General features: G+C 41.3%; 1 protein-coding gene across 3 annotated transcripts in view; it reads right to left on the minus strand.

The window, feature by feature from the left end:
* Nucleotides 1-19,443, minus strand: part of ehbp1 (EH domain binding protein 1) — a 233,217-nt gene that overhangs the window by 86,675 nt on the left and 127,099 nt on the right. For all 3 annotated transcript variants that reach the window (XM_036594170.1, XM_036594169.1, XM_036594171.1), the window contains exons 12-15: nucleotides 17,725-17,773; nucleotides 9,868-10,692; nucleotides 6,789-6,830; nucleotides 4,002-4,142 (exon numbers count right to left, since the gene is read on the minus strand). In XM_036594170.1, the coding sequence (XP_036450063.1) occupies nucleotides 4,002-4,142; nucleotides 6,789-6,830; nucleotides 9,868-10,692; nucleotides 17,725-17,773 (1,057 nt within the window). The remainder of the gene's footprint in view (nucleotides 1-4,001; nucleotides 4,143-6,788; nucleotides 6,831-9,867; nucleotides 10,693-17,724; nucleotides 17,774-19,443) is intronic.

Here is a 19,443-nt window from a genome sequence, read left to right on the forward strand (position 1 = left end):
TTGAAAAAGACTGTTGTTTCATGATGAACAGACCAACAGAAATGGTCCGAAATTACTTGAAAAAATATATTTCTCCATTTACTTCCATTAAATGTTATGAATGTTTTTACATGTTTGATTTTTTTCTAAGCAAAACAGACCAAGAAGAAAAAACAACATTTCACTCTAAAATATCCTAACAGTCACGTGATTCATCAGCACCAAGGATGTTAATGCCTCAAATTCATCATGTTGGGTATGTGGAGAGAAGCTTGAGAAGGAGGTTATGAAGAAGTTCAATTCCGTCACCATCTGGAGACAAAACATTCCGAGATAACAGCAAAGCACCTCTCCTCTACTACTGTGGTGTACATTTTTGATTGGAGGGCAGAATGGCTGAAATGACTTTGATTGGCTGCAATACAACACCACCACTCACAGAAAACAAATCAAATGTCATTATCTTAACAAATACTTTTAAAATTCTAAAAAAAAAAAACCCTTAAACTTATACTAAAAGGTATTTCGGCTGTGCTGGTATTCAGTAACCTCACAACAGCAGCTGTGGAAAGAAGACGTGTTGGCAGAGCATGGACAGGTCAATTTACTGCTAATCTACGGATGATGGACCATCTCCCCTTCACCAACTCACAGAGGACTTTTCTTTAAAAAAAAAAAGAAAGAAAGAAAGAAAAAAGAAAGGAGATAGGGAGAGAAGAGAAAGGAAAAAAGCCCCACACCACCTTTGAAAAACGTCGCCTTAATTTCATTTTCCTCCGCAGTCACACACACACACACACACACGCGCAGTGGGTTTTGAAGGTTACGGCTCGTTTTTCCCGCATTAACGTTTTAACGTGAATATTTTTGCCGCCGCTTTAATTCAAGGACGTCTCTCTCTCCCTTTCAGGCCGAGCTGCTGTCTTTTAGATATTTCATTACCGAGAGGTATTCATTACTTTTCCCGCCAAATCCCTTGTCATAGCGCAGCAGCGTCTGCCGTTACACTATTTCTCTCCTCCTCTGTCTTTTTCCTCATCCCTCATTTAAGAGCAGAACGGTGCTGCGTGCTGGATTTGGGCTGGACGTCTCGTTGGCCTTTTTTATTTTAAGTTTGCCTGCAGGCGTCAGACGTCCCACAGCGGCGTGATCAGCAGAGCGAGAACCTTCACCCTTTGCGCGCTCTCTCTCTCTCTCTCTCTGACCTGACAGCTTGAGCCCTGTACACTCCTCCTGCTCTGTCATGGCTTCCCTTCCTTAGTTTGTGACTAAAAATCATGTAAAATAATGTTTTCTACTCTTATTTTGATCTTTTTCTCCTGCGTATTTTCACTGTTGTAAGAAAAGCTTAAATTTAACAATATTAACACTTTACAGTAACTTTGTCAGCATCATCACAATCATGTTCATTTGTAAAAACGTGACTTGCAACCTTCATGCCAATTAAGCTCTGCTGAGAAAGAAAGAAAGAAAAAAGAAAGAAAGAAAGAAGAAAACAAGAAAAGGAGAGAGGAAAAAAGAACAAGAAAAAGAGAAAAAAGGAGACAAGAGAATGGGAGAAAGATGAAAAGAAAACAACAGAGAAAAATAAAAACCATCAAAAACTAAAAAAAAAATAAAGATGACGAAAGCGTAAGAAAGTAAGAAAACGAGAGAGAGAATGACAACAGGAGAGAGAGAGAAAGATAGAAAGAACAAGAGAAAGAAAAATGGAGACAGAGAAAGCATGAACGACAGAGAACAAGAGAATGAGAGAATCAAAGAGAAAAAGAGATAAAAGAGAGGATGAGACAGAAAGAAAGAAAGAAAAAGAAAGAAAGAAAGAAAGAAGAAAGAAAAAGAAATAGAAAAGTGAAATACAGTGAAATAGATAGCGAAAAAAGAGAGAATGAGAACAGGAGAGAGAAAAAAGAAAAAGAGCAGCAGAAAGAGAAGAAAGGACACAGACATGCAGAAAGAAAGAGTGACGAAAGATCAACAGAGAACAAGAGGGAGAACAAGAACAGAAAGAATGAATGAACAAAAGAGAGCAAAGGAGAGAGACAGGAACAGAAAAAGGAAGTGAGAGAGTGAGAAAGAAAGAAAGAAAGAAAGAAAGAAAGAAAGAAAGAAAGAAAGAAAAAGAAATTACAAACGAAAGAGATGACAAGTGCACGAAAAAGAAGGAAACGTTGAAGTGAAAGAAAGAGAGAACGAGAACGGGAGAGAAAGACAGAAAGAAGGAAAAAGAAATTGAGACAAGAGGGATAGAGAAAGAGTGAACGATAGAGAAAGAGAGAATGAGAGAACCAATGAGAGAAAGAATAGAGGATGTGAGAGAAAGAGAACAAGAACGGGAATCAAACAAAAAAAAAGAGGATTGAGATAAAAGGAGACAGAGGGACAAAGAATGAGAACAAGAGATCAAGAGAGAGAAAGAGCGAGAGAGAGCAAGAATGAGACTGAATGAAAGAGCAGAGAGAGAGAGAGAGAAAGGGAGAGAATGAACAAGCAACAGAGAGAGCTGGAGATAGAGAGTGAGAGAAGGAGAGAGACAGTGTGTGAGCAAGAGCACAAGAGAGAGAAAGAAAAAGAATAAGAGTTGAAGAGAGAAAGAGAGCAAATGAGAACGGGAGAGAGAGAAAGACAAAGAACAAGAGAGAGAGAAAAGGAGACAGAGATAGAGAAAGAGAGAAAGAGATAAAAAGAGAGGATGAGAGAAAAAGAACAAGAACGGGGGTCAAAGAAAGAAAGAAGAATGAGAGAAAAGGAGACAGACAGATAATGAACAAGAGAACAAGAATGAGTGAGTGAAAGAGAATAAGAGAGAGAAACAAAAAGAGAAAGGGAGAGAGAATGAACAAGCAACAGAGAGAGCTGGATGGAGAGACAGGGAGACAGAGAGAGCGTTTCTGTGAGAGAGAGAGAGAGAGTAATGAATTAGGATGTGTGTGTAATCAGTGCTGCGGTGCTCTCTCTCTGTCTCTCTCTGTCTCTCTCTCTATCAGTCCGATGAAGATGAGCTGAATCTGCATCTCCTCTTATACTCTGTGTCTGTCTGATCTGAGAGAAGTGCCGTTTCATCAGCTCCTGGGACACACAGGCCCCTCCAAACCCCTCTCACAGCACAGAAAACTCCACTGTGTCTCTCTCTCTCCATTTAAGGCACTCTGTGCTCGTGGTCACTCTGAGGTCAGTCACCCTGCTCCATATGGACAGACTTCACTGCTCTCCAACACCACGGCATGTGTTAGTGCATGTGAAAGAGTGACTGAACATGTTAAACAGATGAGGCCTAGACTATAGACCACCTCAGATCTGTATGAAGTGGAATTCCACCAACTTTCCAAATTCTCTGCATGATTAAATGGTTAAGATGTTGACAGAGTCATTCTGTTTTAGATAAAAAAACTCATGTCAGAATTACAGTGGTGGTGATAGGAACCAGACGTCTGAAGAGCTAAATGCCTCTAAAAGCTGTAGCTAATACATACAACCACATGTAACAGCTACCACAACCCAGATCTATAACTACTAGGGCAGTAACAGCCCTCGTAACTAGTAGTTTAACCCTCTATTGCATGAATTATTATGATAAAAATGTTTTAATGTGTTTTTTGTTATTTAAAATGATTTGGTATTAAAATTTTGTTATTTAAAATGACTTAAATAATATATATATTTACAAATATTGTAAAGTAATCAAATTTCAATTGGTATTTGGAATGTATGGTATTAATAACAACATTATAATAAGATTTCCTACTAGAGTAACTTCTAGAATTGCGATAAAGTACTTGTTGCCATATGACAACACCATGCAAGAGAGGGTTAAGCTTGTATCCATTTTTAGAGAGAGCAGCTTTTAAAAGGGAAATGTTTAAATTTAGCTTATCAGGAGACATGCTGTTGAACATATGATTAACATATGATATGATTAATCTGAAATTATATCGAACATCAACTGTAAAATCAGTACAGGTGACGAGATCTTCCCCTCACCTGCGCCTCAATACTGCATCAGTAACTTATGGAACACTTACGTCGATAATTTGTGGTGGGCGTGTGGGTGAGGTGGCGTTGGGGACGGTTTTGTTTTTGGCCTTCAGCGCGGCGTCCCTGCGAGCCTGTTCCAGCAGCAACCGCGCCCTCTCCTTCAGCTCCTCCTGACGAGACTGCACCTTCTGACCACAGGAGACAAACGGAGGAGAACGGTCAAAATGGATTAACAGCAGGAACCAGACTAACTGACCCTAGCCATAAAGAGCAGAAGTGGGTTTCAACACTGTGTATGTTCCAGTCTCAGTGACCCAGAGCTCACAAGAGGACAAGCTGTTATCTATAAAAATGAACAAAACTGTGTCGTATGGCTAAAAGCAGCAGCAAGCAGGTTGAATCCTGAATTCTGTCTGTATTTTGTCCACTTGTATCAGTAAAATATACCACTGTATATCATAGTGTCAGAAATGAAAAGCAAGGAGAGCTTGAGACTCTTGATTTATGATTAATTACCAATAATGACCATGACATCAGCAAAAAGACTTTGGCCCAATCCCATATCCCCCTTAACCCCTACCTTTTAGCCCTACCCCTCTGTTTTGCGTGTTCACATCTAGGGATAGGGTGAAGTGTTAGGGCTACGTGGCCCTCCAAACAGAGGTTTATGAGAGTTATGAGAAAAAAGAAAAACTAGCAAGATGGCTGCACGGGGGACCAAAGAAACCCACAAATGTGAGAATTTTCTCCTTTAAAAAATTACTATAAATCATTGTATTATCTTAGAATAACGTAATTTTAATGTATTATGGTCCTTTTCTTCATAACTACCATAAAAAAATTGCTAAAAGTATGCTAATGTCTCAGCTAGCTAGCTAGCTAAATTTCCCATTCCACTTTAAAAGGTCCAGCAGTTCTGATGCCTGAAGTGCCAGAACATAACCACTGCACCATTTAAGGTGAAATGGGAAAATTTGAAAAAGAAACTGGTGAATAGCTGACTTCAGCTTCATATCACTGAAGAATTATGGGTGAGTGATAATAGGTAACTGTCCCTCTTTGAAGGCAAATGATGCCCTAAATGTAACTAAAGCTCAGCAGTGAGGCTGGCAGTGTCGCCTACAGAGCAGCGCTAGTGGCTGTTAATGAAGTAACGTTCTTTTTATTTGAGTGCTGTTCTATTTCGTAGAGAAGATTTCAACCACTACCCCTGTATGCTCTGCAAAGCGTTCTGCATTTCGATGTGTGATCTGAAACTGCTACACTGGAAACACATCACAAACAGTATTTTTATTCTTATTTACAGTTTGAAAGCTTCTCTTTTTCACACAGCCATTGTCCAAGCCCTCTTTTTGTCCCTTAGAATTACAAAGGCTGTTTTTGTAACTGTGCCTTCAAGACTGATACGTAAATGAGCTTGGTTCTGATTGGCTGTCCTGCACTGCACCTCATTCAAAAAGCAGTGTGAATTCAGTGTGAATGAGCTGGGCTAAACTGCCTCAGGCCAAACAGACAGATATATGTAAACGTGATGGTTTGTGTGACGTCACAAAACCGGTGAATCCAAAACAGGCTGTTTTTGCAGCTTAGTTTTCGTTTATGGACTGAACGGTATGTTTTGAAACTGTAACCGTGTTTACATCCTGCATTAAACTTTTTTATTTAATAAAATGGATGAAAAAGATACAAATTCAGACACCAAACGTCTTGGCCGCTTGTCAATATTTGGGTGGAAGGACAAACTGTAAACATCTAAGAGACCGTCTACATAAATTTGTCTGAAAAAAAACTAGGTGATCTCTTTTCACTTTAAACTTTAAAGAGTTTTTTTTATATATCGCTGCTGTTGGAACAAAACCTTGTATCTTCATTTTCAGTTTTTGGCATGAATTAAAAATGCCTGTTGCTCTTTACATTGTGTGTAGAGTTCATGATGAATGGACCAAAAGAAACGGCTCAAAATGACTTGGCAAAACATCTGATTCCATTGACTTACATTAGCTGTGTTTACACGCAAAGATTTCCGCCAATCCAATTGAATACATTCCGATTATAGATTAAGACTGAGGTGTTTATATCACATTCTCCTCAACAAAATGATGGAAATTTTTCATTTACATGTTCACTACAATTAATCAGATCCAAAATTACACAAACGCATAGAGAACCACTTAGTGTAGACGTTACCATGAGTCCAGAGTGAGAAGAGCAGCAGTGAGCAGCGCTTGTGTTTTTACTTACTTTAAAATGATGTCAGACTCAGGAAAATGTCCTTCACATATACTTATTAAAGAAGGCCGAGAGGAAGACGTCGTGTTCTGAGACACATAAGCTGGACGTCCGTCCCACCGCCGTCTTTTAAAGATCAGAGCATAAACTTCGTCTCCTCTGCAGACCAGTTTCTGCTCCGCCATGTTGAATGTTATAAACTTCACTATGACGCGACACACATGATCAGAACGCGCTTAAACTTTCAGATTGGGAATGTAATCAGATACAGGCGTTTACATGGTTATTATTCTTCTATTTAACAGATTATTTACAGGATCACCCACCTCGTTCAGTCGGATAGAAATTGTATTTCGCATGGCCTCAATCAGACAAGCCTATTCTGAGTGAGGTGTGTACATGGACTTATTCCATTCCAATTGAGCCATCAGTCGGATTGTTAACGGATTATTAGGCTGTGTGTAAACGTGTGTAAAAGTATATTTTTCCGTTGTCCTGTAAAGTTACCATTTTGAAGATACAAGGTTTTGTTCAGCAGCAATATATATATATATATATATATATATTATATATATAATTCCAGTGTAATATGATGTGCATCTCACCTTCTCCTCGTTGGTGCTGGACGCAGGTACAGGTGCTACATCCTGAAAAATAAACAAAACCAAAACAAACACTTTAAAACCGAAATAACACAAAAACAGAGGAAAGGAACTCGTTTTGGAATCCATCTGTTCGGGGATGGTTATCAGTGCGGAGTTCTGACGTGTGGTTAGTGTGCTGGGAGAGCAGCTGATTGGCTGAGGCTTTGCGTCCTGTCAGCTCAGCGCAGATAAACGCGCCTCTCGCACATGACTGACACACCATCAGCGGGAATAACACAGGTAATCTTGCGCAGGAGAATGCAAACACATACACACGCAAACGCTCACATACACACTCCTCTGTGTCTGCCGCAGCCAGTAAGCACAAAGCAATAGAACCTAAAAAATAAAGGCTGCCAAACGCCGCCAATCAAACACAACCCCAGGCCTTAATGACATGTCAGCGAATTCAAAACAAAATTACGGCCCATCTAAACAGGATACATTCACGCAGAGCGCCTGACAAGAAGGACAAGGAAGACGAGGTTAGACTCGAGTGTGTGTATGCCTGTGTGTTTGTTTTTGTGTATTTGCAGGAGAAAAAAATTGTCCTGACTGTAGCAAATTCACTTTTAGCATCCTGAGGTTTCTCTTGATCAACCAAAACAAATTTGGTGTCTGAAGTCTGCCTCTTTAGTTTTGGAGCTATGAGGTTAATGTAGCTAACAACTAATGAATGTTAATAGCCACTAGGCTGCGGTTAGCGGGACACCTTATTACATATAAAACACATAAGGAACATAACATGCAGTTACTTCAAATAAGACAACCCTACTGGTCAAGAAGAGCTTTATGCTGTTATTTATGACAACAGCATGTTTTTTTTTTCCCCCCACAACAATTGTATCATTCTGCTGAGCACTGGCTGCTAAATAATGACTCACTTCACTTTGCAGCGAACAGTTTTGACATCACACACACATACGGAAAACATATACATTGTTATAATTATTATTATATTATTATTTGTTTCTACAATATTTAACCTGCAGCCACTTTATGGCCAGATTCTGTAGAAGAGAGTGTCCGCAGGACTGCATCACATTCTGAAGTGAGCTTTTAGGTCGGCAGCAAACTACAATCAGCCAGAAACGTACAAAATACAACTCAGCAAACAAGATGGACTGAAATGCTGACTGACTGGACCAAAACACAGAGCGTCATCTGAGAAATACTGAAAAAGCTGATTTCCACTTGATTATAATTTTATGGCTCCATCCATAACGCAAAAGTGTACTAGCTTTTTGGTGAAGCCAATGTTTAAGCAAACTACATACAAACTTGAGGCATCTTTGCTTTACTATAACAGCAACAGAAAGCCGTGTCTTATCGGTAACAGCACCATGGCTGTGATCGTCAACTGCACTAACCTTCGCCTTGTGCCTGCAACAGAATCACAGCTGTGACGTTAATATGAAATAACACACTTCCTCTTGTGTTCTACTGATTAATTATTGCATATGGTAACTGCATTTACACCACTCCAGTTGATGCTTGGCACTGCGCATAGTGCTCTTAGGTTTATGTGCAGCTGCTCAGCCACAGAAACCCATTTCATAAAGCTCTCAACACACAGATCTTGTGCTGATGTTGCTTCCAGAGGCAGTTTGGACCTCGGCAGCACTCGGCCCTACTCTGTGAGTCTGTGTGGTCAAATGCTTCAAGGTTGAGCTGTTGTTGCTCCTAGACGCTTCCATTTAACAAATACACTTAGCACTTACTGTTGACCAGGGCAGCTCCAACAGGTCAGAAATTTCACAAACTGACTGGCATCCTATGATAGTGCTATGTTTAAAGTCACTGAGCTCTTCAGTATGACCCATTCTACTGCCAGTGTTTGTCTATGGAGACTGCAAGGCTATGTGCTTGATTTTATACACCTGTTAGCAATAAGTGTAGCTGAAACACTCAACCTCAATAATTAAGAGTGGTGTCTACGCACTTTTGGCCATATAGTGTATACAAATACATACGGGACACATATATAGATACTTATATATAGAAATTATACATCTAAGCAATATTACATATATGTATACACACTCAAGTACAACCCCACATCCAGACAAGGTCAAGTGTGTGCGCACATACGAATATGGGTACAGGAAAAGTGCATGTGCGCTGGTGAGGTGAGGGTGAAAGAGTGAGTGAGTGTGCATGAGTATGTGAGGAAGAAAATGTGTAATTGTGTTTGTGTGTGTGTGAGAGAGAGAGATAAATAAGGCGAGTGTGAGGCGGAGAGGTGTAGAGATGAGGGCAGGCACTGAAGCGTATCGAGCTTCAGGCAGCAGGAATATTGCAGTCAGGCAGCGCTGCATAATCACACGTCAGAGTGACTGACCAATCTCCATTCAGCACACAAACACCAATAACAAACCAATAACACATAAACTATCAGCCGCAAACCACAGACAGGGCAACAGGCAGGCCAGCTTTACAGGGGGGTGGGGGTGGGAGGGGGGCGTAATGCTGGAGTAGGGGTCGAGAAAAGACATGTTTTAAAGTAGGCTTTAGCAGATCAATGATATCAAATATTGCAGTAAGTGCAATATTTTGCAAATTATTGTCACTTTCGTCTTTTTTGCTTTGCCTTTTTAAAACCATTGCCTTTCTACAATCGTTCTACTATACGGTTTGTTCAAAAACACATACAATAGAAAAGATAATTAATTATAAACCATACAAATAAAACATCAACTAATTAACTACACACACATAAAAACTCTGAACCTCATTTGGAAAGATAATAATGCAGATTTTCGACCTTAGTAAGTTTCACCACAATACCTACGCGACAAATAATTAATAAAATAATAATTAATAATAATAATAATTAAAGTCAGAGGCTTGGATGAAGGAAAACACTAATCTCAGAGCTGTGGCCTGAAAGGAACCGAGTTTGATGTCTGCTATAGCGTAACACTGTAATGCTCACATGTGGTACTTCCTAACTGAATTGGCATCACAATATCATTTATAATGATAATTCAGCAGCTGTTCCATGCGTCTATTTATGTATTTGTGGTGTGTGTGCATTTACCTGCGCGTGTTTGACAGGTGCGTCTCTATGGTTGGTCTGCAGTGGGCTGCTGTCGGCCTTTGTCTCTAGCTCAGCATTTCTGATGCTACTTCTCTTCTTCTTGCTCAGGTCAGCGTCTCGACTATAGCTGAAACCCAGTTTCTGTGTGTGCGGAGGGGAGGTCCCGGGTTCTGAACCCCCACCATCGGCCTTGAGTGGTCGCAGGGAACCTGGGCGCTTCGGCTGGATATCTAGAACTTTGGCTGGAGGCGCCCCATCCCTCTCTTTCTCTCTCTCCATTAGGCCAGGTGAGTCAGTCATGTCCGTCGCGCCAGCTTTTTCAGTCTCCGAAGCAACAGGTCGGGCAGACGATGAATCTGGGCTTATTTTGGTGCGGGGGGCAGGTTTGGGGTACGAATCAGTCGCTGTTGTCGTGACAACAGAGGCGGGGCTGGAGGTTGCTGAAGTTAGGCCTACTTCTGTTAGACTCATCCCCACAGACGCACCTGTGACTGACGCTACCTCTAGCTCCACCCCCTCTCCATTAGCGGCCATGCCATCAGGCTGTTTAAGACTTTCATTTCGGTGCAGGTCGCTGTTTAGCTCGGCATAAAACTTGTCCTGGTCGATGGAACTGTTGGTGTCTGTCTCAAAGTCTCCCACCTTGTAGGTGCTGCGGCCGCTGTTGGCCTCGATTTGGACCACGTTGAGTTCCTCACCACTGAAGTGCGCACGGATCTGGTAGAGGTACGTCATGACCGTCAGCTTGTCCGGGATGGCCAACAGCACCATGTCCGCTGGCTCCAACAGACGAGAGATGCCTAGACTTGCAAAGCCATCATATGCCTAGACACAAAAAAAGAACAAGCATAAGACCAGAAATCTTAAGTATACATACAGGACAAGTAAACAGTGTTAGGTATAATGAAGTGGAGGATGAAGGACAGAATTTGTGAGGTGTGGTGGAGAGAACACCCAAGGGCACAAGGGGAGTGTAATGGGTTGGGCAAAAAGAGAATATAAGAGGAATAAATAGCAGGTGTAGGGGCACAATGGATTAAAAGTGTGAATAGACTAGTGTACAGTGCGTAGGGCACAAAGAGTAAATAATATGTATAGGGAACAGTGAGTGTGGATTGCAGGCCACATAAAGTAAATAGTGTGTATAGACTAGAGTGAGTGTAGAGTGAGTGTAGAGTGTAGGGCACAGGAAATAGGGTGTGTATAGTTATAATAAGTGTAGGGTGTAGGGTACAGGAGGTAAATACTGTGTATAGGGAATAGTGAGCATATTGTGTAGCAGTCTACAGTGAGTGTAGGGTGTAGAGCACAGGGGGCAAGTAGTCCGCTTAGCAAATGGTAAATATAGGGTGTAGGAGTACAAGGCATGGTAATGTAGGGTGCAGGGGATAAATAATCTGTACATGGCACGGTGAGAGTTAGGAAGCAGGGTGTAGGGGGTAAATAATCTGTATAGGGGTAAATAGTCCATATAGAGAACGGTGAGGTTAGGGTATAGGGGGTAAATAGTCCATATAGAAAACAGTTAGTGTAGAGTACAGGGTACAGGGGGTAAACAGTCTATACAGAGAACAGTGAGTTTAGGGTATAGGGTACAGGGGTAAACTCTGTATAGAGACGTGAGTAGGGGTGGGTACAGGGGGTAAACAGTCTGTATAGAGAACAGTGAGTTTAGGGTATAGGGTACAGGGGGTAAACAGTCTATACAGAGAACAGTGAGTTTAGGGTATAGGGTACAGGGGGTAAACAGTCTGTATAGAGAACGGTGAGTGTAGGGTATAGGGTACAGGGGGTAAACAGTCTGTATAGAGAACAGTGAGTTTAGGGTATAGGGTACAGGGGGTAAACAGTCTGTATAGAGAACAGTGAGTTTAGGGTATAGGGTACAGGGGGTAAACAGTCTGTATAGAGAACAGTGAGTTTAGGGTATAGGGTACAGGGGGTAAACAGTCTGTATAGAGAACAGTGAGTTTAGGGTATAGGGTACAGGGGGTAAACAGTCTGTATAGAGAACAGTGGTTTAGGGGTATAGGGTACAGGGGGTAAACAGTCTGTATAGAGAACGGTGAGTTTAGGGTGTAGTGTACAGGGGGTAAACAGTCTGTATAGAGAACAGTGAGTTTAGGGTATAGGGTACAGGGGGTAAACAGTCTGTATAGAGAACAGTGAGTTTGGGTATAGGGTACAGGGGGTAAACAGCTGTATAGAGAACAGTGAGTTTAGGGTATAGGACAGGGTAAAAGCTGTATAGAGAACAGTGAGTTTAGGGTATAGGGTACAGGGGGTGAATAGTCTGTATAGAGAACAGTGAGTTTAGGGTATAGGGTACAGGGGGTAAACAGTCTGTATAGAGAATAGTGAGTTTAGGGTATAGGGTACAGGGGGTAAACAGTCTGTATAGAGAATAGTGAGTTTAGGGTATAGGGTACAGGGGGTAAACAGTCTGTATAGAGAATAGTGATTGTAGGGTGTGGGGCGCAGCTGCACTCAGGCATGACTAGATTTGGAATTAGACAAGCAGGGATCGGTGGGCGGCGGCAGGCGGAGACAGGTAATGTCAAGGATGGTTCTCCCTGATAAGAGCTCGATATGAAGAAACACTAAACTAATCCCTCCTCAGTCTTATCACCCACACACATCTCTCTCTCTCTCTGTGCTTCTCTTACTCTGTCTCTCTCTCTCTCTCTATGCACACGCACCTCCCTCTTTCTCCCCCTTCTCTCTCTGTCTGTCTATCAAGTGTAATTGCACTGATTTGTCCTGATGTGAAATACAGGTAGATAATCAAATGGGTAGAAAAAAAAAAAACTAACACAATCCCTGATCAGATGAGAGAGAAAGAAAGAGACATGGAGGAAGTGAGGGATATGGCTAAACCGTAAGACATAAGACGTTATCAGAATGATAAAGGAAGGTGTAAATTGCTTTCGTCTAATTCATTCTGATACATTTTGGGAGAGAAAACACCTTTAAATTGTTTGCTTTTGATACCACTGCCCACCCCCCGGCCCCTTCTATCAGGTTTTGTATCAGCTCTGGTAATTCCAGACTGACCAGAGATGGGCATTGTCTCCACATCTCTACACTGGTTTATCAGGCTTCTCTCTCTATTGGCATGAGGGACAATCAAAAATAAGCTCTTTCTCAATTTACAATTAATTACAACTTTAGTCCTGTTCTCAGCTTTTCTTGAGTTTCTCCACCCCCTAGGTGTAGGTCCTGTTGCAGAGGGTTGAAGGAAAGAAAGAAAAAGAAAAAGGGGGGAAAGGGAAAGTGCTGTTTAGGTTTCCCTTGCTTTGAATGAAGAGAGGGGGAGAGAAAGAGAGAAAGAAGTGAGTGAGAGTGAGAAAGAAAAGATATGATTGGGTTTCTAACACTCATTCACACAGTGCTGGAGTGTGCTGCCATTGTTCTCCTCTTACAGAATGTTCCTCTGCACACAGAGTGACAAGCACATCTCACAAAAGAGAAGAAAGAAAGAGAGGGAGAGTATAGTGGGGGGGTGTCTCATGTTGCTCCAGATTCATCTGAGCTTACTCCGGTGGGGAGGAGGATCCAGGGTCCCCAACTTTCCTCTATAGATTGAGAACCAGAATTTCAAAAAAGACCAGCAATGGGATGACAGATAAACTGGCTAGGGAATGAGAGAGCGAAGGAAATAGAGGGGAAGACACAGAAAGACAGATTCATTCTGGTGTGTGTTTGGAAGGTCAAGTCACTGTTAAGAGCTCTGATTGTTGCGACGCCATTAAAAATTCAGATTGTGAAAATTCAGGCAGGAATAGTTTTTTTAAGGGCCAAATAATAATATGCAAAAAAAAACAAAACAAAACAAAAAAAAACTTATCAACACAGCTCAGGTCAGCTCTGTGACTTAAATATCTCTGCCTTCCATCATGCTTGATTCTTTTAATACAAAAGTCTTTGACATATCCACTTTTATTAACAAGATTTGGGAGTTGAATTTGGTGAAGGGTGGTTCTTTACATGCTGTCATGTCAGCTGCACTGAATTTAATTTTAAGATCTTTGAATGCTTTCTCGGCTGTTTTTTTGCATGCATGAGACACTGCACGAGCTAAGGGAGTTTCGGTAGGAGCACTGTAGAGAAGATGTACATACACTAAACAAAAAGTTATATATTTGTGACACAAGTCCTTTCAGGCCACGGTGACCATCCAGAAGCTCCTCTATCTCAGTCAGCTCTATTCTCAGTTTCCCCACATCTTGGAAGGATTTGAGAAAATGTCAAATTTGCAAGCATTTAAAAAAATTCTGATTTTAAAAAGACCAAACAGCTCTTGGATCTGTAAGAAAGATTTCAAAATGTTGCCTGGAAATAAATGAGATATTTTGACAATTCCAGAATAACTCCATCTAGACAGTCCTATGTTCAACCACTGATGGGGAAGGTCAGGATTATAAGCAATTGGAAATAACAATGGTATAACAATTTTAAGATGCGACTTAAAATCTCTCCAGGCTAGGCGTGTGTTAGAGACCACAATGCTCTCTAAGAGGTGCCGTAGCCTGCAGAAATTATAAATAAATGGCCAGAACTTAATTGGACTTTTTACTTTTAACAACAAAATCTTATTGTGCAGCTTTAAACCTCATGGGTTGGTTTTCTGGACAGTGTGGCCAAGCATTTTGCATAGTCCAGCACTGGGCTTAATGTGTGTGTGGGAAACTGACCCGCTGTTGCTTTGTTGTACTACTTTAATGTAATTGCATAATGTTAAGAGTGACTGTCTGACTGTGATTTAACTGTTAAAGGTTCCAACTGTGATGTACCTTATAAGAGTCCTGGCTGTGATGTAACAATGATGTCTATTCATCTCTAATAACAGATTATTACATCACAGAAACACTGTGTTTCTCAGACTTACAGCATCTCTGTAAACTAACTCTGATGTAAAATGAATTACAGTTACAAATATAAGCATCTATAAGTTGTAATCTTCAGGAATGCTCTATATATTCAGCATGAACAAAAAAGGGCTTTTCAAACGTGTGACTGTATCTTTAAAAGCCGAAAGGCTCTCAGCCCCTCCCTCTCCTGTGTAAGACTTTCTCCCTTTCTCCTGCAACAGCAATCTATTCACTGCACAGAACAAGCCCAGGTGCTGAAAAGCGCTTTGTTTAGTGAATGACATCGTTGAATGACTGACAGGTATCCATCGCTGTCAATCGCACACATGTCCAGAGGCTTTTCTGTCCTTCCGCAAAGTTACCGAGAAATGCAGCAAAACACGCACGCACACGCAGATCAGGTATCATGGGAAATTAGTCGAACTCTCTCTCTCATTACCCAAAACACAGATGGGAATGAATATACGCCCTTATACCCAAACCTCTCTCTCTCTCTCTCTGCTCTGTTATTGATTGTTCTTATCTGTCATATTTCAATGGAGATTATTGCCTGAGCCAGGGGTTGGGGGTAGGGGGGTGGGGTTATTGTATCAAATGTAAATGAATGTGTGTGAGTGGGAGCACAAGAGAAAGAGAGAGAGTGATATATATATATATATATATATATATATATATATATATATATATATATACATATAGATACATAGAGAGAGAGAGAGCGAGAGAGAGATAGAGAGAGAGAATGGGGTCCTTAACCTCTGTTGCCACGGTGGCAGTCACCTGTGACACCATCCTTAACCAAGTTTATCAACCACACACCCACACACCCACACTCGCAGCGCCCCGTCATTCAAAGCAGGAATTAATGGCTTAATTGGGTGGGAGGCCGAAGATTGGCACCTGTTTCTGCAGCCCCCTCAACCCTCCCTCTCTCAGCGCTAGCTATTGTTAACACCATAGCATTCATTCCACAGCAAGGCCACAGGGGTTATCAGTCAGAGAGAGAGAGAGAGAGAGAGAGAGAGAGAGAGAGAGAGAGAGAGAGAGAGAGAGAGAGTGTGTGTGTGTGTGGTGTGTGTGTGTGGTGTGTGTGTGTGTGTGTGTGTTGGGGGTGGGGGTGCGTGCTCTGGAAATGATTTTTCAGGAGGTAGGTGCTGGTATTTGGTACATCCAGAAGGCCTGAGGGGTTTGTGTGTGAGAGAGGTGTCATTTTCCTTCATCTGTGGGACCAGGAAACGACAAAAAATGAAAAATTTGAGGGCAAAAAAAATGTAAATATCTTTTTTGGAATCGAAACATTCGGTTTGTTTTTTCATCTTTTATTCAAGTAAAAACTGCAGCTTTTGGTTCAGTTATTGTCCGGTTGGATGACAGAATTACAATACTTGTCTATAGGAGTTGGGGCTTTTAGTTCATCAGAAAGGGGCTGATGATTTTTGGGAGTGTGTGTGATTTTGGGTTTAATTTTTTTCAAAGAATCTTCATAAAATTTTCATGTTCATTACTTTTAAACTCTGCAAGTAGTAATACTCTTAATAGGATTTTTTGGGGAAAAAATGTGTTAAAGTTCTTGAAAAAGCCAACAGAAAATTGGCCAATCAGGATTGCTTTCTCTGTGGTATCTAGGTAAGTACAACCAAGTGACCTCTCCCATTGGTTAGGACTTCAGGAGCTGGACTGAAGGCCTTACATGTTAGATTAACTACCAACATAATTGGAAGTTTTACGGTTTTCTGAAAGCGTATGACATGCCTCAATGTGTTTTCTGCTTTTTTTATTTATGTATATTTACTTTATTTATTTAATGTATTAGCCTCAAATACAGCCAATTAACCAAGTTTGCTTCTATGGTTTTACACTGCAGCTACAAGGCTAATGTAGCTAAAAAGGAATGGAAGCTTATACCCCACCAATTAGCACTGTGCCAACTGCAGGCCTTAATCAACACACTCACGTCAAACTATGTTGAATTGTTCCAATGACAAAAATGTACAATAAAAATTTGTTCAAGACAAAATTGTCCTTATCAAAAAAAAAATATTATTTAAGATTTTCACTACTTTACCATCATCAACATTCCATATAAACGTTCAGAAGACACGTGTAGGTTCACTGGTGGTTTTAAATAATAAATAAAATATTTTTATTGGTGTTGTAGTCATGGCGACCTCTGGTTCCTATCACCACCACTGTAAAGAAATCTCTTAATTTCTCTACAATTAACCAATCACATCACTCTGAACGACTGAATTACACTGAAATTTTGAAAAACTGGTGGAGGTGCTTTCTCACGTGCACTCCAGCCGCCTGAGTTCGACGTAACAGACTGATCAGTGAGGTTTAAGTCCAGTCTGAAACACTTCTGCGGGAAACACCCCAGCTCTCCCTTTCTCTCTCGCTCTATCTCACTTTCTCCCTCTACGCTTCTCTCAGAGTCGTAACTGGATTACAGCTAAGCTAGACCTAAACCACAACACGCGCGCTCTCCCTCTCTCGCTCTCTTAAATCCACAAAGGGGAAAAAGAAGTGTGCTCCTGGGATTAGAATATGTTTTGACACACCATGTACCTCATCCTTTCTCCACTCTTTCGCCGCTTTTACACGGCCTTCTCTGGAGGAATATCTCTCTCACTCCCTGCGCTGCTCTCTCGCTCGGTCTAAAGAGTAGGATGTTTAGTTTATTCGCAGCATGTTTTTGAATTATGATGCTATCTTACAATTCCCAGGTGATTTTTTTTTCCCCCCCTCACTCTCCCTCGCTCACTCTCCCTCGCTCACACATGCGCTTTCCATCCGTGTCGGCAGGGGAGCCGCCTTCTGAAAGTGGCAATTAGAGAGCGCTGGGTGGGAGCGGGTGAGATTTAAAACAAAAAAAGTCACCTATGAGGAGGATTACTGACACACACACATACACAAAACAACACGCGCACACACACATTAGTGTGTTAATGGGGGAAGTGAGTGAGAGAGGTGGAGGAGTATTTACCTTTTTGTTGTTTTCTTTAATGTCTTGAGGATTCAGAGCCTTGTAGTCACTAGGAGGGAGAGAGAGAACAGCAGGAGAGAGAAAGAGAGAGAGAGATTGCTTTAAGTATGCGACTCATGTAATGGTGTTAGAACTGTACCATGTAATTTCACAGCTGTGCAATTGACAAAACTAATAGAGAGGAGGGACACGCAGCCTTACACTCATCTAACTAAAGCCTTCATTCCCCTCTCTCTCTCCCTCTCTTGCTCTGCTCTGTTTAAAAGGGCAGGGGGAGAGGCTGGACCCTCAGGACAGGCCACAAACTCTTAATTCCCAGGCTTTTTCATTCACTGTCATCATGGAGCTACTTTACCCAACAAACACAAATTAAAACACACACAAAAACAATCCACACATGCAAATTACATTCATTATTATATGTATGAGAGTAAAAAGCATCAGCTGTAAGCATGTAACCAACTGAAAATGATGAGTACATCCTGATTTTTTATCATGTCTAAATACATACTCACTCAAGTTAGGCTCCTCCTGCCAGTTCAGTACAGAACGACAGCGTTTTATATGGATTATTCTACCAAACTGAAAATCAGAGCTGACTTCACTTAACTGACTTCAGCCCAATCCCATTTCACCCCTCCCCTCTACCACTTAGCCCTACTGCTCTGTTTTGTGTGTTCACTCCTAGGGGTAGGGTGTCCTGATTCTTGTTGAGATAGAGGGGTAGGGTGAAGTGTTAAGGCTAGGTTAAGGCCCTCCAGATGGAGGTTTTTCAGAGACACACTCCAAACAGTATTATGAGAACTGGCAAGATGGCTGCACAAGCGATCAAAGAAACCCACAAATGTGAGAATTTTCTCCATTAAAAAGTTACAATAATCATTGTTTTATCTTAGTTTAATGTTGTTTCAATGTCTTTTCTTCATAACAAACATACAAACTGTTAATAGTAAGCTAATGTCTTGGTAGCTTGCTAAATTTCTCGTTCCACCTTAAATGGTGCAGCAGTTACATTCTGGTGCCTCAAGTGTCCAAACTGCTGCTCCATTTAAGGTGGAACGGGAAAATTCAAAGAAGAAGCTGGCGAATATCTGACTTCAGCTTCATAACGCTGAGGAATTAGGGGTGGATGATAATAAATAATTGCCCCCCCCCTCTTTGAAGGCATATGATGCCCTAAATGTAACTAAAGCCCAGCACTGAGGTTGCTGAACTTTACTCTCCACTGCTGTCACTGCAGACTGGCAGGGCTGCCGACAGCGCAGCGCTAGTAGCTGTTAATGAAGTTAATGAAGTTAATGAAGTAATGTTCTTTTTATTTGAGGGTCCCATTTCATAGGAAAAGATTTCAATCACTACCCCTTGTAACTCAGTTCCAAGGGGCAAGGGGGCACTTGAAAACAAGAGGTATGGGTAAAAATAAGAAATGGGATTGGGCCTTGGACTGTAGTGATCCTTCAGTGCTTTTAGTGACCCTACTCCCTGATTATGTTGATAGTGATTTTGTCACTAGCGAAACAATCATGACTCTCCCGAAATTGACCTAATGTTTCAGTAGTGACTGTTTCGGCAGTGACAATTTTAGCTAACTCAAAAATGCTAGCCAGTACATGACTAGCAAGAATCATAATATTTTTCACACACAAAGGTCTGCTGAAGATAATTGGGTAGAATGCTCCATATAGGGAGGATATGATCAGATTCTGAAAAACAGAGTGT

Source organism: Colossoma macropomum, unplaced genomic scaffold (assembly GCF_904425465.1).
Source record: "Colossoma macropomum unplaced genomic scaffold, Colossoma_macropomum, whole genome shotgun sequence".
Lineage (NCBI taxonomy): Eukaryota > Metazoa > Chordata > Actinopteri > Characiformes > Serrasalmidae > Colossoma > Colossoma macropomum.